General features: G+C 49.0%; 1 protein-coding gene across 6 annotated transcripts in view; it reads left to right on the forward strand.

Moving 5' to 3' along the window:
- The window catches only part of PAX5 (paired box 5), a 200,608-nt gene that overhangs the window by 22,566 nt on the left and 156,599 nt on the right, over positions 1–21,443 (forward strand). For 4 of the 6 annotated variants that reach the window (XM_008588063.1, XM_008588197.1, XM_008587992.1 and 1 more), the window contains 2 exons: positions 2,647–2,711; positions 6,046–6,174. In XM_008588063.1, coding sequence (XP_008586285.1) covers positions 2,647–2,711; positions 6,046–6,174 — 194 coding nt within the window. The remainder of the gene's footprint in view (positions 1–2,646; positions 2,712–6,045; positions 6,175–21,443) is intronic. The other 2 variants (XM_008588133.1, XM_008588266.1) reach the window with 1 other exon arrangement.

Raw genomic sequence — 21,443 nt, forward strand, 5'->3', positions numbered from 1 at the left:
GGGACGATGGTTTGTTAATTCTGCTCTTAATCCTAACATTGCTGGCAAGACTTTGAGATTGTTTACCCATTTCCACTTTCTCCTCCACAACCATTACAGGCCTGGATGCTACCTGTGGGTCCCCTCCCAGCTTGGTCCAGCTGGACCTCTGGGTTTTGGATTCTCAGCACAGCTGATGGCCCAAGCTTCTTACTGCACTGATGGCAATTTGATCAGTGCTGTAGATGTGGGTGTTTCTTCAGAGCTATCTCCCCCTTTCTTTTTTCAAGACACCACAATTTTTTCTCGTAATGTAATTTTGTAAGGGATGGTGGTGAGAAGACCTAGCCTTTCAAAGGAGGGGGAGTGATGTTGAAATAGGATCCTTAAATGCCTGCAATATGTAAAGTCCCTTGGAGCTTTAATCCTCAAATTCTAAATGGATTTTTAGTCCAAATGGCTTTATGCCTCATATGGGAAGTGTTTAGCAGAGGACCTCTTCCTTTGAATGTGGCTCAAAGACAAATACTTAGGCCTGGGAGCTGGGAGTCTAGGCTGACTTGCTGTGTGACCCTGGGCAAGTCACTCGAGCACTCTGGGCTTTAGTTTCCTCATCCATAGGAATAGGTTGATTGCAGAGATCCCTTTTCTGTTGGACCATCTAGGATGTTCATATGGCATCCAGGGTCACGCTCATGCTCAGCAAAGTAAAGAGTATGCCTTTTAGTGCTGACTGCCGATTAGCTCTGACTGTCTCTCGTTTGGAGAAGGTCCTGAGTGTGCTCTTATTAATTTGTTTTAGAATTGCTATGATTCTCTTATGGTCTTGTTCTTCCCACTACCATTTCTTTTCAATGGAAGATGATGCTCTGGTTTTTTTTTTTTGGGGGGGGGGGGCTGCTGCAAGCAGATGGGCATATTCTCTCACCCCTGGGGACAGCTTTGGAGGATTCCCCATAATTCTAGGATTCCCCAAAAAGGACAGCCCCACTGCAGCTTTAAAATAGGGTGTGAGGATGGTACTTTCCCCTCCACAGCTTCCAAGGGGACCCTTTGTGCTTTTTAAGGCAAATGTGAAAAAGATGAATGTTTAAGGTTGAAGTTGGTCATTAATCTCTACAAAGATGCCACTAAAAATAATAGCGTCTAACATCTATTGAGCATTTACTATGTAGCAGCCACTGTTCTAAGTAAATTAATTTAATCCTAATGATAACCCTATGAAGTAGGAATGATTCTTAGTCCCATTTTGCAGATGAAGAAATGAAGCATGGAGAGGTTAAGTAGGTCTTGTAGCTGGTAAATTTCAATGCTGGGATTCAAACTCTAGCAGTCTGGTTCTGGAGCCTGTAAACTTAATCACTGTGCTACAGCTGCCTCTCAGTGATTTCTAACAATTGATAATGCTTTACCAGTGATTATAAACATTTTAAACGAAAAATGAGGAAAACATAATTATTTCACTTTGCTTATGTACAAATTTAATAGGCACATAACGCTTTGAAAAGTTAGGACTTTAAGCTGGACTACAGTGGGAAATAGTTATAATTTATTTTATAATATATTTATATATAGGTAAACTATATTTATATCTGATATATCCATATGTTTGCATATCTAGCTATATCTCTGTAGACTCATACACACAGAGAAGGTGACATACACAAAAATACAAAAATTAGATCAGATGCCAGCTTAATTCTAGGGGCTCAAAAAGACTACTTCTCCCAAATGCCAGGGAAAGAACTTTCTTGTAGATTCCGAAGGGGCTTTTGGCTTGGCCATATTCTGCTGCTCTAAGATGTGCTGGGCTTGTGGTCTCGTGGAAGCCCCATGCATTGTCGCAGTTGGAAGTTTACAAACTAGGCTCTCTAGAGCCCAAGATTCTGCAAGACATCAGAACTGCCAGGTGACAAAAGGAAGGCAGTACCACTATTCTCTTTTTTATACACTGGGATTTTCCATCTGACTTTTTTTTTCCCAAAAGGATTTGATTGCTTAAAATAAGCAAAGAATGGTCTATTCCAACTCCCTCATTGTATTGAGGTACACAATGGAATGGACTTGCTTAAGGTCACAATCAAGTTCATATTAAGACTTGAGCAAGGACTCTGGAAAGACAGGCACCCAGTCCTGTGGACCCTTTCCATAAGGTTTTGTATGAGGTGGGTTTGGTAATTTCTCATGGGTAGTGGTGGGCTCTCTGGGGCAAAGAAACCAACATGAGAGAGCTGCCAGAGTACAGAGAGGTCACCTGGTTCAGTTCCCTCATTCTACAGATGGGAGGCTGAGGTCTACGGAATTAAAGGAACTCCCTGAAGTCACTCAGTGAGTCCTTTATGGAGTTGGAGCTGTACCCGAGAAAGGGATGCCTACTTGTAACATTAACACATCATCCCCCTTCTTTAGAAGAGGCACTTGAGACCCACAGTGGGGGTGCAAGTTACCCAAAGATCCCCAGGGACATAGAGGCTGACCTGGCACTAGTCCACAATTCTTCCAACCTCCTAACTCCCAATCTGGGTTCATAATCTCTCCCCACTTCTGGCCCTTGCCCCAGCTTGATCCATGCCCAGCTTGGCTGTGGGCTTTCTGTGCATAGTTGGTTGAGGTCTCTTCTTCTTCCTGATGGTAAATAGACATTTGTTTTTTCCCAACTGCCCACAGGATCATCCGGACAAAAGTACAGCAGCCACCCAACCAGCCGGTCCCAGCTTCCAGTCACAGCATAGGTAAGAAGAACTTTTTAAAAAATTTAAAAATCTAATGGGCTCCAAATATTCTAAAGAACTTTTAATCATTCTTATGGACAGATAATTCTGCATAAAACACTTCGGCACACGTACTAATGCGCCTTCTTTGTCATTCTCCAAGGGCTGAACCTGGTAAATGAATTTTATAAATACTGCTAAAAGGTTTTGAATTTTACTGATTATTATGATAAATAGCTTTCACCATGAGACAGAAAATTGAAATCTAAGCCAAAAAAAAAAAAAATCCACTAATGGGGGTCTATAGAATGTCAGATAATTAAAGTAATAAATCAAGAAAGGGATACTTATTCATAACATTTTCTGCATCATTAGTCCGTAAGTAGTTTTGAATATGTTTTTTTTCATCTATCAACCAGCCCTTCTACAATTCTTTGTGCACTTGCAGTCTTGAGTGAAGATGTGGCAAAACTTCCCAAACTTTCTTTCTCTCTCTCTCTCTTGCTGCGATCTCATGTACTCTGTGAACTGTCAAGGGCTGCCAGTGGGGTTTCTGACGCTCACAGGTGAAGTCTGAGAATGACCGTGACTCGTAAGGGCATTAGTCACATTCCCTACTACTCAAGAGTTCAGAAATTTCCCTCACCTTTCCTTCAAAGATTGTGAGAAGAAAATGACATGTGTCTATTTAAGGTGTATTATTTCTCTACCTGGGATAGAGGAAACACCTCAGATCAGCTGGGGGCAATGTTATTTTATTATAAGAAAGTGGGCAGTCATTCAGCAAGCCTCTGACAGTGCTGGTTACCACAGTCCCTGTCAATTCTGCATCATCACACCTCAGATTATGTAACATTTCCACACCTCCAGCACTCTCTCTTTAATTGAAAATTTGAACTCCTCATGGTGATAGGCTACAGGCCTGGCTTATAGTTCCAACTCTGTCATTAATTCACCCAATGAATGTGAAAGTCCCTTCACTTTTCTGAGCCTCAGTTTCTTCATTTGTGGATGGAGGAACACAAACCAGGTGCTCTCTGAGGTCTCTGATCCTCCATGGTTGCCTCTCTGGATGAAGGTAAGACAGAATTCCTCCCTGCCATGAAATAATTCTTCATTTAGTAATTCATTCAGAAAGTGTTTCCTAAGCACCCGTTATGCAGACCTTGGCATTGGAGACCAATGCTACAAAGGAGGCAGGACAAAATCCCCATTCTCAAGGGCTTCTCAGTCTAATGGGGGAATGCAATGGAGAGTAGTTTGCAAAACACTGAGGAAGCTCAAGAAAAAATACGGGTGCTGTGGGGAGCAGAAGAGGCGACAACCAGCTCTGTTTGGCTGGGGTGAAGAGGGAGGAGGAAGCCTTCTGGGGGAATGTTTGTAGTTGAGATTTCACTTGCGGCTTTAACTATTTCAGGGGACGTAGCAATGAAAATCAAAGTAGGAGTAACGGATAATATTCTTTCAACATGTTTAGAGGAGAAATTCTACTGTGGGTGGGCAGAATGCCTTATTCTGTCCCAGAAATTTTTATTAAAAACTACATCTCACATGTATACAGCCCCTTACAGTTTACAAACTTATTGAGGAGTAAGGAAGTTGAAGCTTAGAGAGATTAAATAACTAGCCCTAAGTCATGTTGCCAGTAAGTCACGAAGCCACAATTGGAATCTGGATCTTTTGAGCCTAGTGCAATCACAAAATATAAAAACAAATGTCATCAGAACATGGTGAGCCTTGGTTATATGTGACTGTTGTTGTTTAAAGTAGCAAGTGATCTGTGATCTTCTTTCTTCCTCTCTTCATTGCACCTTAATATAGAAAAGGTTGTGAGATTTGCATAAATCTATTTTGAGGAGCTTCGTCTGGTGGAAGAAAAGAGAAGTTAACGATTTCTGCTTTTGTGTTTCTTAAGGAAGATCTAAAATCAAACTCAAATATGAGAAGAAAGGCACTGCTCCCTCTAGGTCTGTAGAAGCGAGAAGCTGGATGTGCTCCAAGGAAAGCAACAGACAGCTTCTCACACAACCACCACTATTTCTAGTAATTTCCTATGCTTTAAAGTCAAAGGCAGCTCCACCTGCCTCCAGCTAGTTATAGCCCAAGGAAATGTTTCTGAGATTGGTCTGTAGGTTTTAATGAACCAAGAAAGAATTCCCACAGCCCAGAAATGGAAATTCAGCTGAACAGCTGGAGAGGACCTTGGTGATGGACTGGCCTCTCCCTTGCACTCTGGGGCCAGAAGCTAATGTGAAACTTGCATGAAAGTCCCTTCCCCCATTCTTATCCCTAGGAACTTAGAGACCTGACCTCAGTTACAAGTCATGACCTCTGCCCCCATTTCTTGGCAGGGGAAATCTAGACTTTAAGTCAGTAGATCTGAGGCTGAGGTCACTTCACCTTGTGGAGCCTGTCTTCTCATCTGATAGATGCAGATAAATAATAGCACTCTGGGCTGTTGCAATCATCAAACGAAAAATACTGCATTAAGGTGAAGCATATTATTGTTTGTCGTTACTAATTAGTAAGGAGCAGTTTTGTTATAGGGGTTAAGTCTCTGGTTCCGATCACCACTCTGCCTCTTATTAGCTGTGTGATCTTGGGTGAGTCACTTACCTTCTCTGAGCCTTGGTTCCCTTGCCTTTCCAGTGGGATAACATTACCTAGCTTATAAGATTGTCCTCAGAACTAAATGAGATACTGCCCGAATGCCTGGCACAGAGTGAATCCTCAGAAAATGTTAGTTCTTATTATCATAATTAATATTAAAAATAAAATCCAGGTAAAATGGAAGGAGAAAAGACAGAAACTGTAGAAGGAAGGGGCAGCCTGCCGTTTGGAGTTTTGCTGGCTCCGTGCATGAGTGTGTGCACAGGAATTTAGGTCTGTGTGCATGGATCGGTGGGTATCAGGGAGTGAACATGCCTAATGAGTAAGTCTAGGTCTTCTTTGTAGCCCTGGCTGGTGGTGGCCCCAGCTCCCCTCTTTCTCTTCTCCCTCCCCCTGCTTTCGGCATCCTCGGCATCCTCGCACAGGCCAGGACTTGAGCTAGTGCCCACCCTACTCTGTCTCCGCGCTCCTTTCTACACGGTCAGTCCTCCTCGCTGGCCATTCTCCCCGAAAGCCCCCCGGCGTCAGAGAACCTGGGCAAACGGCTGGCATGGTCCGGCGTGGCCGCAGCCGCAGGGCGAGTGTCGCCAGCGCCCGGCACTCCCGCTGGCTCCGCGGCCGCGCCCAGCCCAGCGGACGGTGAGTGCCTTCGCCAGCGGCCACCCGCCCGGCGCTCCCTGCCACCCGGCGCCCGCCCGCCCGCCGGCCCTCCTGCCGGCCCTGACGCCCCTCTCCCTCTGCGCAGTGTCCACGGGCTCCGTGACGCAGGGGTCGTCGGTGAGCACGGACTCGGCTGGCTCGTCGTACTCCATTAGCGGCATCCTGGGCATCACGTCCCCCAGCGCTGACACCAACAAGCGCAAGAGAGATGAAGGTAAGAGACACCCACGCAGCCCTGTCGGATGGACTCTGCCAGATCTGTTTGGGGGCTCGGCCAGGGGTGGAAGCAAAGGTCCCCTTACTTGCAGCGGGGCGGAGTCCCTGGCCCAGGCTCAGTCCCTTCGGTGAACAGGGGGAAGGGGCTGAGCCCTCCTGAAGGGCAGACAGGCAGCAGGGTGGGACTGTGGAATCCTTGCTGGCCTTACCCGGTCTTGGCCCTTGGGTGGAGAAAGCCAGCCTGGCAGAGCCCTGCGGCCTGAGATTTGTGGCCTTTAAGAAGACCCTGTGCGTTCAGATATGATGCCAGAGGGCAGGGTCGGGGGGAGGGTCTGAGCACACCAATGTCCCCTTTGTGGGGGAGCCTCAGAGGACAGAGAGGGGGCTGGGCAAAGCAGCCACCTTCCTGTCCTGCTGTGAAAAGGGCACAAGTAAGGTGGAGGGAGCAGAGGGGGCGTTCTCAGAGGGGCTGTGCCTGCCTCTCAGCAGAGAGGGCCTGTGGTGATGGTGGGGGGTTGAAGAAATTAATAATATTCTCGTCTTTGCCCTTGGGCCTGGAAGGAAGGAGCGTGGGGGCCTCGCAGGGATTACAAAGATGACAATCTTCCTGGTGGGTTTTTCTCAACCCCTCAGTGTGCTGTGTACCACCTGGGCCAGCCACCTTTGTACTCACCACGGGCCCACCTTAACTTGGGTCTCCTTTCCCTGGACAGGCTGCCAGTGCTGGCTGACATTAATGGATTTTGAGGAGGAATGACCCCTTGGGAGTCTGTAAAACCTTAGTCAGGAAGGGGAAAAAAAAAAAAAACCAGCCATGGTGTAGGGCCTGAGAGCAGCGTGACAGAAATCTTGATTCAATTATTCTGTTCCTCAGCACAATTCCCTTTCTCAGCTCCGTGTAAGGGATGTATGTTTGTGTGAGCACATGCCTAAGTACTTAAGATCTGTAACTAGAAAATTGAGTCAGCCGGAGGTGGATTGGCCTCTGGTCTGCGGGTTCCAGGCAGTGCAGAAGCTGGGCCTGTGGCCTCTGTTTGGAGCTGGGGGCGTGTGGAGGTGTCTCACAGCTTGTGGGGCCTGCCCTACCTCTTTCCCCTGCTCCAGACACTCCTGAGCAGATGTCAGAAGTCTTTAACTCAGAGGGTTGCTGTGCCATGGTGCTGCAGGAGGCAGTGGCCTACCATCTCTGTTGGTTTATGGGGCTGATGATGTCATCTTTTCTCCCATTGTCACCTGGACTCGCAGCAGATGTGCCCAAGCTGGGATCCGGTGGTGTTTGGTCATGGTGGAGGGACGGGTTGTGTGAGGCTTGCTCAGAGATTTTTGGAAGAAAAAAAGTCTAGTTTGATGTTTACTACCAAACAGACAGATCCTGATTTGGGGGGATTGCTTTCCTGTATTTGTGGAGTGCTGTAGTGGCTTGCAGTCTCTGGTCAACGGTCACTGTTTGGATTCTCAAGCTGCTTTAAAAGGTGTAGAGTAGTCAGAACGTGTGTGGTGTTACTCTTGACTACTTTATGCTGATCAGATCATTCCCTGAGGACTGTGGTCTGTTTGGGGTATTGACCTTTAAGAGGGACAGTGACAAATTGGATTGTGTCCAAATGAGTATAACCTAGAGTGTAATCTGTACACAGCACCTGGGAATGCCCTAAGGCTCTAGGGATGCTTTGGCACAAAAGAAGAGAGAAAGTAGGACTGGATTGTTGCCTTCAAGTATTTGGAGGGCTGACATGGAAGGAGAAAGGAGTGAGACTTTGTTGTGTGGTCTCAAAGGCCAGTGTGTGGCAGATGTAGAGGTGACTTCAGCTCAGCCTAAGAAAGAACTTGGGAACATGAGAGTGGTCTGGAGATAAAAGGGATGCATTAGGCGGTAGTGAGTGCCCCATCTCTAGGGGTATGCAAGCAGAGACTAGGTGCTCACCTGCTGGGCTGCCATATAAGAGTATCAAGAATCAGATGTGGAACTGGGTGATCTTTGAGATCCTTCCAGTTCTGAAGTTTGTGGTAGGGTCCAGATTCCCAGGAAGACTTGGGAGGTAGTCCCATCTGTGGGCAAGGGAGAATGCCTTGATGGTCCTAGAAGCTGTCAGGATTGGGAAGAGTGGGGGACCCAAGCAGCAACCAGAGCCTCTCCTCACTTCTGCCCCTCATCACTGGGAATGTGTGTGGTTGAGCAAAGAGGTGGGCAGAAATGCCCTTTCTCACCTCAGCAACGTGTCTGGGGGGGCTACTGCATAGTTTCTCCTCCTTTCTTTCCCATCCTCCCTCTGAATCTCCCTGGGTCCCTGCACTGACTTCAGGGAGAGATGAAGAGGCAGAGAGAGCCACCCCTATTTTAGAGGGGTGGTAACCGAGGCCCCAGGGAGCTCTATGTAGACTGGGGAGTCAGGAGGAGCTGGAGGGACCCCCGAGGCCTTAGTTCCCTGTTATTGTCTGGTTTCAAGCAAAAGGTGACAATTAGTAGGTTGGATGCTGCCAAGAGTGTAGGGACGTGAGCCTGGAGGTCAGAGGTTTGAGGAAAGAACCAGCCACTGGGGAAACAGGGAAATTGCTGGGCACACTTGAGGGCTGGCCCATGGAGGCTGTAGACCAAGAATTTGGGAGGGTGTTGGCCACCAGCAGGTACCATTTTTCTCAGGAGCCCTCCGCAGCCTGAAAAAGAGTCATGGGGCACGAGAGGCATTAGAGGGCCAAGAGGAAGATAGCTGAGGGCCCTTGCCCCCATTTTTCAGATCAGGTGACTGAGGTAGAGCCGTTTGCCCAGCTTTCTGGTTTGCACTTGTCTCCAGCTTGGACTTGGGTTTTGCTCTGTGGGCATCTCCCGGGGCCACTCTCCTGCCCAGACCTCAGGGCAGGGTGGGCAGTGATAGGGTCCAATCACAGAGGGTGGGCTGGTGGGCAAGGCTGGCAAGCCCAAAGTCCCTCTGATGGGCAGTGTGAGGTGACAATAGCAGGGGAGAGCAAGGCAGGGAGGGGCTGATTTTGATCAAAAGGGTCTGGAAGGCTCTTCATAGGAGGTGGCCTTCGAGGGCTGGGTAGAGGGAGGAGAGGGCATTCTAATCAAAGGCAAGAGAGATGGTGCCAAGGCTGGGACTCTAGTGAGCATGCTCAGGGAGAGGACCAGTGCAGCAGGATGCGGAAAGGGAGAGAGGCAGAAAGAGACTCGGGTGTCCCAGACACTGGCCGAGGGCTCTGAACTTTTAGTCTGGAAGCAATGGGAGGACGTTTTTGAGCTGTGTGTCTTACAGATTCAAGAGACATACACTGTGCAGAGTGTTTTGGACATAAGGGTGGATGTGAGAGTGATTTAGCCCAGAGCTCTCCTTAGAATACAAGCCACGTATATAATTTTAAGTTTTCTAGTAACCACATTACAAAGAGTAAAAAGAAACAGGTAGAATTAATTTTAATAATGTATTTTATCAAGTCTAGTATACCCCAAATATTATTTCAACATGTAATCAATATAAAAAAATTTGATGAAGTGTTTTCCCTCTGTTTTTGTTTTTTATGTATATTATCTCTGAAATCCAGAGTGTGTTTTACACTGAAGGCACATCTTAATTTGGATGCTAAATGTTTGACAGTTAAAGTTAAATGTAGTCCTACCAAAACAACAAAGTTGTGTTTAATGGAAAAGTATTTTACATTGCTTCTGTTTTAAAATATAAATTAATTCAAATAAAATTAAATTAAAAATTTAGTTTCTCAGTGTACTAGCCATATTTCAAGTGCTCAATAGCCACACGGCTCTAATAAAGATGCACATAGTAGGTACTCAATAAATGTTCTTTAGTGTAATGGATCAGTCACATACCTTTAGAGGTTCACAGTTAGCAAGGAGGGTCAATGGGTAGTCTCCTCAATTGTGGGTGCTTCTGTTTGGTATTTTGGGCTTCCACAGAAAGCTCTGTTTGAGAAAAGAGTTCTGTAGCAAAAGCAAACAAGTTAGAACACTGTTAGACCAGTGGATTGACAAGGGCCCTTTCAGTCTAGAAATTCTAGGACTCTCCCCAGGATGTTCGCCTCCAAGACCAGATTTGGGGATGTGGCCACTGTGTCCAGGTCTCAGATGAACTGCTCTGTAGCTGAGGCAACGGATAAGGTCCTCTGGCCTCTGAAGGCAGAGCAGGGGCTGGTTAAAGAAAGCTACAGGGAGGCAGATTATGGCTGAGTGGAACATATAGCTTTCGGACCACAGCCAGGCTGGGCCAAGGACGAAAGCATTACCTTGGAAAGGTAGTGAACTCCTGTCATTGGAGACGTGAGCAGGGGCTGTACAAATGAGGGGCAGAGAGTCAAAGAAGGCATTTCGGTTTGGACTCCATGATTAAAGGCCTGTTATAATCTGGGTAGCGTGAGCTTCTGTGACTGCCGTGTCTGCAAGTGCTTCTACCCACTCGTTTTTCCCTCTTGCTGCCTGACTCTGAGTCTGCCATTCGCATGGTCTTGACCGGGCAGGGGCCACATCTCATGCATTTCTAACCCCAGCCCGGCCCAAGTCAGATGCTCAGGGGATGCTCTGGAGGCTCATGGATGGCTCTGAGAGTCAGACCGGGATGCTGCCCAGTCGTGAGTTGCAGCCTTGGCTTTTGGTTGGTGTGAATGGAGAGGTTTCGTGGAGGAAGCTGTGGCATTGGCCATGGGAATCCCACTGGGCTGGAGGGACAGAGCCTGAGGTGCTACCTCCCTCTCTGGAAGACCCAAAGAAGGCGATGGCGGGCTGGACTTGGCAGAGCAGGCAGGGCTGTGACTAGCAGCCATGGGTGAAAGGGCAGCCCCAGACCCTCTGTTCCTTCCTGGGCCTTTGATCTCTGGTGAGGCCTCCTTCCTCCTATTTCAAGTGCCCCCATTCAGGTCCCCTCGACCTCTCCCTCCCCTCAGACCCCCAGAGTTTGAAAGGCCCTGAGCACATCGAGGTCAGTGGAGTGTGAATCCCTTTCACCAGCTCAGAAGCTGACCAGTCCAGCACCAGTGTGGGCTGTGGGGCCAGCAGCTTCTGCTCGGGCAGTTGGGTACATCGCAAGTGCAATTTCTGGCCCTCTGGGCTGCCCCCTGCTTGAGGAGGGCACAGGAAGGGCAGCCAGGACCTCGAGGTGGCCTGTCTTTTTCAGAAGGTGCCAAGTCCAGGGAGAACCTTATGGAGAGGTTTGGGGGCATTTAGCTGGGGGCTCCTGTTATGATTGTGTTCAACCCTCTTTTTGGGGGTGCCTGTCTCCTCTTTGTCTTTCTGTCTCTCCTCATGTCATCTGTTTGGGGGTGCCTCTCATTCTTGTTGTCTGGCCCTGTTTGTGTCCTTTTTATTGCACCTTCTTCTGTGTCTGCTTCTGTCTCCTGGTCTGGCTTTCACTAGCTTTCTTTTTCTCACATTCACTCTCCTGTTTCTCTCTCTCTCTCTCTCTCAGCCACAGCTTAACCCTGCCCTGCAGACCTCCATGGGAACCATGGTGGGGGGGAAAGGGGTTTCAGTTGCTCACAGACCACACTGGGTCCCAGGACCCCTCTGACCATGAGCATACCCTGGTCTTTCTTTCCCAGGACCCTTTTCCATCCCTGGACACTCAGACCCTGTCTGCTGTTCCTGAGCTTGGGGCAGAAGGCAGGAGCAGAAACCGGGGAGACCCTTCTCAGATTTCCCAGAAGGGAATGGGTATATGGAAAATCTCAGAATTCTTAAGTCAGGAGCTATTTATAGGCAGCCCTTGGGTCACCAGGATTCCACAGGTCTCTGATCTCTGGAGAGCCCAAAATAAGGTGTTGAGGCAAGGACGCAGGCTCATGGGCCAGGGATGGAATGGTCTGAGGACTTCCTGTGGTGTGATTTTTGACAAACTACTTAATCTCTCTGAGCCTCCATCTTGTCATCTGGAAGGGAGAGGCGACACAGCCTTGTAGGTTATCATGAGGGTCAAATGAAGTGGTTCCCAGAAAGGGTGTAGCCCCACGGCCTGGTCGTAGTAAGTGCTTAATAAATGCCCAGTGAGGGAGTCTAGGGCTTGAGGATGCGAGGCCAGTCCCAGGTGAGGACAGCAGACTCCAGCCACAGTTCTATTTGGCAGCTGAAACTAGCTGCTCTGCCCCCCACCAACTTCCTGTTTTTAAGTCTGCTATTACGGGCACTGCACAACTGTGTGCCTGGGAGCCGGAGCCCATGGGCACCAAGACTGAACAACAGTGCCCCCACGTGTTGGCTGCAAAATGGAGGGCCACTTGCTTTCCTTTTCTGCATTTTCCTCCAGGACTGAGTCTCTCAGCCTCCTTCATGGAAGAATAAAAGGGTCAAGCCTCAGTCTTCCACAGAGAGAGGTGCTGGGTGCACGAAGTGGCGCAGGGCACAAGGCAGAGGCCCTGGGCTTAGGTGGCCTGGGCATCTCAGGGGTTTGGGGGCCACCAGCTTGGACCTCGACTTCCCTGTCAGAGCTGGAAGGGCCTTGGAGAGCATCTAGGACATCCCACTCCAGCCATTATTCAGAGGAGTAAAGGGATCTGAATGGGTCACATAATAAAACCCAGAAAACCTGGAGGGAGAGAATTGGCCCCTCAGAAAAATCTTGACATCCTATTGTCTTTTGATGTGACAAATCTCAATTCTCCTCTCCTCTCACAGGTCCATCTGCCGTCCCCACTTGAAATCCACCTGAAAGCTGACCCCCTCAGTCTCTCACCCTACAGGGCGACTGACCCATGAATCCCCCAGGACTAGCCTCAGCTCTTGACAATGAGCCCTGACTGTCCCACCCTGGCCTCCCGCTCCTCCTTTTCATCCCTTCTGTGCTTCCAGTCCCCGTGTCTTCTCTGAGCTTTCTGTCTCTGGGCCATCAACCATGCAGGGCCCTCCACCCAGAATGCTGTCCTTGAGGCTGATCTGTTGACCAGGCCTGGTTTTTCAGATCAGCCCACTTCCCTGGGGGGATGTTCAGTGTTGGGCCATCAATCCTTCACAGCTGACTGAGACCCGTGGATTTATTAAGGGCCAGTGTGGAACATTGGGGACAGGCAGGCTCTGCAGAAAGGGAGGCATCCACTTCTTCCACAGTGGCTTTGAGGGCAGGAAGGAGGTGACTGCTGTTTAGTCTTGGCCTCTGCTGGAGCTTCCCCAAGGGAGATCCCCTACACTGGCCCTCAGTGAGGTGTCCCTTGGATGTATCCTCATGTGGAGGGGCCCATTCCCTGAATTCTCTTTTTGTCTAGGTAGGGGCCAGGACCAAGGTTCTTGCTGGGAGGGCATCACTTAGAACCCAGGTGGCAATTGTTTTACTTGACATGTATTTAAAATGATATTAAATTAGTTATCAACATTTCAAAATCAGGCAGTTTCATGTATGGGTGTCTGGCTTTTCTTGGGGGAAAACAATCACATGCAGTAACAATGGATGGGCTTTCCTGCGTGGCAGCAATCATCTGGGGCTGCTGGGCTGGAAGTTCTCAGACTGGTCCCACCCATCTTGCTCATGGCACGTGTGCTCTGGTTTTCTCTGCCAGCAGACCTTTGAGCTTCTGGAATTCTAACATAGTCTCTAAAGAAACAACTTGGTTTAGTTCAGTCTGTGACAGTTGAAGCCTACGAGAGGCATGTCCTGGAGCTGGCCTGGTGGGGCTGTGTGTGTGTGTGTTAAGGGAAGTGAATGGTCAGGTTCACAGCCCAGAGGTGGGGGGGGTTGGAGAGGCAGCTACTTAGGTGCCACATTCCTTGGCAGGTCATTTACTCTATACCCTGCAGATAGGATAGCCTACGCACCGAAGGCGCGGGCTTTGCCTAAGGTTGTGAAGGGGGCAGTTGCTTAGTGGCAGAGATGGTAAGGACCTGGGTTTCCATCTCCCAGCCTGGCTGGCCGCTCTCTCCTGTCCTGGCCTTGCAGCCACAGGCACCTCAGGAGAGAGCCCAGCAGACAGTTGCTAGAGGCCTCCTTGGTAAAGTAGCACATCTAAAGTCAGGTGGTCAATTGGAGGGGCTCCTTGGGCCTTTCCCTCATGCCTGGGGCCTGTCCCATGGGTGGGGGGTCAGGTTTCGGTTCCTCCCAGCTCCCGGGTCCCTGAGTTTCACTTTGATTCACTGAGTGAGAGCCCGCGTGAGAGCCACTGCCACCGAACCCCCACCCTGTCTGTTTGCACACCTGCTGTGCCCAGACCCCCTCCCCCAGCTCCCTTTCCCATGGGGCTGTGCACTGGTGTTCTGGAGAGCCCTGGGGTGTGTGAGAGGGCAGGTGGCACGGTGTGATCTGAGTTCTGGGAGTCAGTTTTGGGGTCAACCAGAACATGAGTGGTGAGGCCAGTGGAGGGGGACAGAGCCTCATCCACGATGGGCAGGCCCTGCCAAGGCAGTCTGGAACTCAAAGTGGGATGCACTTGGCTTTCTTCCTCACCCCACGTGCCCTGCTGCCCTGGAGGCAGAGAATCCCACAGTCCTTTCTCTCTAGCTTTGGAATATGGTTTAATCCTTGGCCACAGAGTCTGCAGTTCAGGCATTTTACAAGGCTCCAAACTACCAGAGGCTTGTGGGATAGGGGAAGGAGCCCTGGGAGACAGGAGCCAAGAGCTCTGGGTTCCAGTCTTGTTCCTGACTCTGGCTGACTTGCTGATGACCTTAGGAAAATCCCTTTCTCCTTCTGGACCTCAGTTGCCCCATCTATAATATGAGATCAAGAGATTTCTAAGGCTTGTTCTGGACCAAGATTCTGAGCTTCTCCTGCCTGGTCATATCTCAAGTCCTCTTGGCATTATTTTAGACCAGCAGTTCTCAAACTTTTGGTCTTGGGACCCCTTTAAACTCTTAAAAGTTATTGAGGACTCCAAGGAGCTTTAGTTTATGTAGTTTAATAAAAATATAAAATTTAGAAATATTTATTCATTAAAAATAACAGTAATAAACAAGTAAAATAAATAATATTTTTGAAATAAGAAACATGTTTTCCAAACAAAAAATTTAGTAAAAGTGGTATTGGTGTATGGTTTTGCAAATTTCTTTAGTGTCTAGCTCAATAAAAGACAGCTGGATTCTCATATCCGCTTCTGCCTTCAATCTGTTGTGATATCATACATTCTATAGCTTCTGTAAAACTCCACTGTAGGCTTGTGAAAGAATGAAAGTGAAGAAGGCAAATAACATCTTGGCATTATTGTAATGATTTGACCTCACAGGCCCCCTGAGAGCGCCTTGGGAATCTCCCCTCCCCACCAGGGGTTCCTGGACTATACTTTGAGAATTTCTGCTTCAGGCTGTTGCAGACTCTGAACTTGCTTTCTTATCATGCTCACAGGAAGGGAGAGCAATTAAGTGATTTTAGTTAAAAGAAAGGCTCCATCAGTTTCTCCTGTTCTTAGCTCCTAAAGGCAGTGGGAGCTATGGCAGGTCTTTGAGCTGGGTAGGGAGTGACAAGACACGCTAGGCTTTGGAAATCCTTCTCTAGCAGATTGGGATATGTAGTACTTCTTCCTCCTACTGCAGGTTGAGCTCTCACAGAAAGGCACAGCTATTGAGGCTTCTTTCCTTTCCAGCAGAATGTCTACAGGGTTTGAGGTCTGAGCTCCCTCCAGCAGGCTTCCTTCTGTGCCAACAGCAGCAGCCTTGCACTCTATTAAAGTCTGGGGAGTGGGTGTTTTGGAAGTCAGCGACGTCTTCCCATCCCAGCTCAGCTCTGCACTAGCCTTCAGACACCACCCTAGGTGTATTTCTTCTGGTGGGAAAAAAAAATCCAGCAATGATATTGATTGGGAATGAAACAAAATGAAATGTGAAAAGGAAGTGGGTTTGGTATTTATCTTGACTCCTGGCATTTGAGGACAAGCAGGTCCGAAAGGCAATTGAGAAAAGGGAGATTTTTGTTCTGATTCCATGCGAGTTTTTAGGTGCGTCTGGAATATCAGTGGGCAGTGACTCACCTGCATGTGTGTGTGTGTGTGTGTGTGTGTGTGTGTGTGTGTGTCTAATTTCACTTTGAAATGTCTGGTTTTCATCTTCATTGGTACAGGTTATCATTTGCATTGGTCCTCCCCTGAGAGAAAGGGAGAAAAAGAGAATGTCGTAAGGTCATTTGAGAAGAATTGAGAGAGGAAGGATAAAAGGTGCTAGAGAAGGTGTTGTGTGAGAAGGAGACTGCTTGCAGTGACACTGAGCTATGAGAGGAAACAGGCAGAGAGAAAGGCAGGCTCCTTGAGGGACTACAAAGGACGAGCTTGAAAAGTGCTGAGAGCCAAACACTTCCCAGCACTAGCCACCAGGTGGCACCATCGACCCAGGACAGCTTAGTTGCTGTCCAGGGTTAGGGACAAGAGGGGTAACAGGGCAGTGTGTACTGGCCTCTTGTGAGCTTCGTGTGCTTGTAACTGGGTAGGAGTGGCAGTGCCTAGGTAGGCGGGCCATTTGCTGGAGTCGCACTTCTCTGCCAGCTTTCAGTTGGGGACGTGGAGGCTGGGCCATTGTTGTTGGGGATTAATCTGGTCCTTTTTTACCTCCATGGCCCAAACGTTTTGATATAAACCTTTCTGGGAGTCTAGTCCTTGGTTCAACTCTAAGACTTTACATGCTTTGTGACCTTGGGCAAGTCACTTCTCTCTCAGAAGTTTTCTTCAGGTGGAGGAATGTGGAGATTTGAACGGACGATTTTTGAGAGGCTTCTGGGCTCTGACCTTCTGTGGTATACCCGAGAGCACTGCTGTTGGCGTTAGATTCTGATCTTTCCTTGTCAGCCGTATGACCTTGGGCAGGTCAATTCCCATCTGTGAGACATCTCCCTCACAGACTTTCATGTAAAATAGCAGATTGGAGAATGCTTTGAAATCTTTTTTGGTGCTGTAGGAGAGGGAGGGATTGCCATTTAGAATTTTCCCTGGAATTTAAGTTAACTAGGAGCAAGGATTGCACCATTCTCACTGCTGAAAAAGTTTGTGCCTCTGCCTGTGACCACAGAAAAAGGCCCTATGGCAGGTGTTTGCTCAGGGTCACTGCATTGTTGTCCTAAATATCTCCTGAATCTGCGCGTTTGTTTCCATCTCCATTGCTACTGTCTTGTTCCAAGTACTCTCTTCTCTTGTTTGGGCTATTGCTACAGGCTCATTGGTCCCCACATCCAGTGTCCCTGACTTCTCCAAATAGTCTGCCCTCCACACAACAGCCTCAGCGGCACTTCTGAAATGCAGTTCTGATCAGTGACTCACCTAAAGGATTTTAACCCTTCAGATCTGCCCATTGGTCTCAGAAGATATCCGAACTTCTTAACAAGACTGCAAGGCCCTCTCTTCTCCTCTCCTCTTTTCCTGCTCCCTCCAGTCATACCAAACCCATTCCTTGAACACCACATGTCTGTCCTGCTTGCAACCCCTTCTACATGCAGGGGTTGCAGAATAAGAAAATCAGGGTATAGTGGTGCCTCCACCAGTGACTACTCCTGTGACTCTGGGCAAGTTATTTTAGCTCCAAGCCTCAGTTTTCTTACATGTAAAGCAAGGGCACCAATTGTGCCTATGATTGGGTTGTTATGTGGACTGAATGAAGTAACATGTGGAAAATGCTCAGGATGGTCCCTGAGGCACAATAAGTGCCCAGTAAAGGATGCCCTTTATTATGGTGCTGTTTCCACTGCCTGGAAAACTGTCCTCCTCCCCTACCCCACCATTTACCTAGCTGACATTCCAAACCTTGAGGGTCCAGCTTAAATGTCACTTCCTAAGTGAGGGCTTCCCTGATGTTCACTCCTAATGTTAGCCCCCCCACTGCCCCGATCTTCCACTTTGCCAATACAAGGGACCTGTTAATAAAATTATCACATTTGTTACTTGTCTGTTTTCTGTGTGAGACTGTGAACTCCATGAGGGTAGCAGTCACCATTGTTGCTTTAGTGCCCAGCATAGGGCCCGGCTCATGGTAGCAAATATGTGCTGAATAGAGGGCCCTGGATATTCTGGAGGCCACGAGCCCATCTGGTCAGTGGGTGCAGGCTGCTGAGTAGAACCCAGAGCCTTGTACATTAAACAATCCACTCCTGCTTGACCTCAAAGCCTCTGTCCTCCAGCTGCCACTGTCTGGCCCCATAGAAAGGATCTGTGACAACCATTCTAGAGGGGAAGGGAGCTCTTTCATGGTCTAAATACATGCACGCACACACATGCACATTTGCATATACATGCACAGATATATATGCTGTGCCTGTGGTCCTCTTTCCACTCGCCTTACCTGAGTGTATGCTTCAGACGTTGTATAGATCATGCCCCCAAATAGGAACTACAATATGGCATGACTATAATGGCTAGCATCTATCCAGTGCTGACTGTATATGTTTTAAATTATTAACACATTTAATACTCACAACCACTGTACGAGGTGGGTACTCTTACTATCCCCATCTTATGGAGATTCAGAGAGATCAAGGAAATTGCCCAAGGTCACACAGCTCAACAGTGGCAGTGCTGGGAATGGCACTCAGGCAGTTGGCTCCAGAGTAGCTTTACCTGCCACCCTGGTCTGCCTCTCACAGTGTCACAACAGGATGGCATCAGTGTGAGTCTGAGTGTCTCCCACGGGAATGTCCTCAGTTCTCCAACATGGGACTTCAATTTTATATATTTTTTGCAGTTCTGCTCTGAAAGGCTGAGCTCAGGGCACCTTGGCTCAGAGCCCGTGTCATTACTCAGGTGCCCCATTTCTGAGGCTTCCCCAACACTACTGTGCACACTTCCATGTGACATTTTCAAGTTGGTCAGCTTCAAGTGCAGCCGGCCGATTACATGTGGGTTTTAAACCACAGCAGGTAGTGCTTGCGCAGACTGGGGTTCAGGCACAGCCCTTCCATCTACTAGCTGTGTGAGCTTTAACAGCAAAGGGCCTTAACTTCTTTGACTGTCGGTTTCCTCATCTGTCAAAAGGGATAATAATTTCTGCCTTTTCTGGTAATTAAAAAAAGTGGAGTGTCTGGGAAAGGGGGAGGGGGAGGGAGGTTGGGGGATTATTGGGTGGGGGATATGGGGTACACAAGTAATTTCTGGTAATGGGTATGCTGCCCACTATGAATCTGGCCCTCGCATCATGGGCATGAGGGGTCACAATTAGCTTTGTATCTCATGAATATTCATTAAAAAACCAAACAACCCCCCCGAAAACAAACAAAAAACCCAAAAATGAAATAGAAAAGAAAAAAGGCAAAAAAACCCCAACAACCCAACATACCGGTGCTGACAGGAAACCAGCAGTCTTGAGGATGGTGGTGGGGAATCTAAAATTATCTTATAGAATAAAACTTCATACAATGCTGAAATTAAAAAAGGAATGTTACCTATAATATTTTGATTAGCACTGGCACATAGCAAATTTCAAAAATATCAGCTATTATTATTTCTATTATCAGAGCAAATCATTTTTACCCCAAATCCAGATTTCTCAAGATGATATTGTTGAGAACATTCTAAATCCTCAGCTTTATTGTTTTCTCTCTCTCTCTTGCTCTCTTTTTTTTTGGTGGTTGGCTGGTGTGTCTTTCTCTCTTTTTAAATGGACGTTTAATCTATGTCACTAAATCTAATGACAGGATTATTCAAGCTATGATCAGAAGAAAAAGAATTTGTACTGGCAGAATTTTAGCTCCATGTTTCAGAAACTCAAGGAATTCAAGTTTTAGATGAGGGCAGCCGGCAGAGGCAGGGTGAGCCTGACAGGTGGCTGAAGAAGCCTGGTTCCCTCGTCCCAGTTCAGCCACCGCCTCGCTGGGTGATTTCAGTCAGGTCCCTGCCCTTTCTGAGCCTCGGTTTGGATGCGCTGAGCCTGGACAACCCTTCCAGCTCCTGTTCCTCTCTCCTCCCTCCTCCCTGCTGCTCTCCCTCCCTCCTCCTCCATCTTCTCTCTCTTCGTGCCCTTTCTTTCTGAGACACAAACGCCATCCAGCACTTTTGAATGGTACTTTTGTTCCGTGAACATCTCTTTCCTGAAAAGGACGATTGGTCAGGTTTGTATCTTTTAAACGCCGGCACATTTTATCAGTTAAGAACCTGAATTCCTCTCTCTCTGGAGACAACCAGGAGGCAGAAGTGGCAGACGGGAAGGCTTGTGGGAGACAATGGAGGGAAAACAACAAAACCTTTTGGGGGGCCTAATTTATGGTCCCTCCAGCAAATGCCTCTTTCCTGGGAGCTCCTTTCCCGCTCTTCCCGTGGCCGGAGCATCTTCCAGCTTGACCCCAGTGTATGACTTGTGTCCCCTCTTAGCTCTCTGAAGAATGGGGATGGGGGGCGAGAGCAGAGCCTGTGCCTGAGCCATCCTTGCTCAAAGCCTCCTTGAGGTGGGGCTTGGAGTCACGGTGCAAATCCAGTGAGAAGCAATGCACGAGAAAGTGCCTTGTAGACTGTAAAGCTGTCTGCACCCATGCGAGTATCGCTGTAGTTCATCTCGCACACCAGCTCTGCGGTCTTAGACACGTTCCCTAACTTCTGCAAGGGTCAGTTTTCTCATCTGTAAAATGGGGACTATAATACTTGGGTCATGCAGTTACTGTGAGAATTCCCTAACAGATGTAAAACACCCGGTGCAGTTCTCGGCAGTGGCAGGTGCCCAAGTCTCGGTGAGGGCCTCTCCCGTTCCCTGTCGTATTTCTTCGCATGCCTCCCGCTGTGCGTAGGGCGCAATAATTAAGCCGCAGGCTCTGAAGTTGGGCTGCCCAGTCTGAAACCCAGCTGGCCACTGGCCATTCGCTGGCTGCGAGATCTCCGGCACCTTCCCTAACTCGTGCCTCAGTTCTCTCCTCTGTAAAGAGGCGTGATGACCGTCCGTGCTTCGGAGGCTCGCCGAGCAGATCCGGCCGTGCCCGTACATGGCGGCACCGAGTCCGCACCAGGCGAGTGTCGGTGATTCCGCGGGACCTCGCCGGCTCCCACGTGCAGACACAGCCGGCCACCGCCTCCTGAAAGCCCTCCTCGGTGACGGGTGAAGAAAGCCAGGAGCAGGGCCGCACCAGGAGCCATATCCGAGGTCTCTGAGGGATGCCCAGGGTGCACCGTGCCACCTTGCCGATACCCGCTTCAAAGAGGCCCAGGGCCCCGGGGAGAGGCCAGACCCTCCTCGTTGGCCCCTGTGGGCTTCGCCCCCGCTCCCCAGCCCGGCCCTCGGTGCTCGGGCGCGGCCCAGGGCGGCCCTGCGGCCCGGCACGGAGGCCAGACGCCTTCCGGGAGGGCGCCGGCTGGCCCCGCGCGACGTGGAGAGGGAAACCGAACGGCGGCGGAAGCGGGCGCGAGGGACGGCGGCGCGGGGCGTCTGCGGCGTGACGGCAGCGGGCGGCGGGAAGC

This window comes from Galeopterus variegatus, unplaced genomic scaffold (genome assembly GCF_000696425.1).
Source record: "Galeopterus variegatus unplaced genomic scaffold, G_variegatus-3.0.2 Scaffold11, whole genome shotgun sequence".
Taxonomy (NCBI): Eukaryota; Metazoa; Chordata; class Mammalia; order Dermoptera; family Cynocephalidae; genus Galeopterus; species Galeopterus variegatus.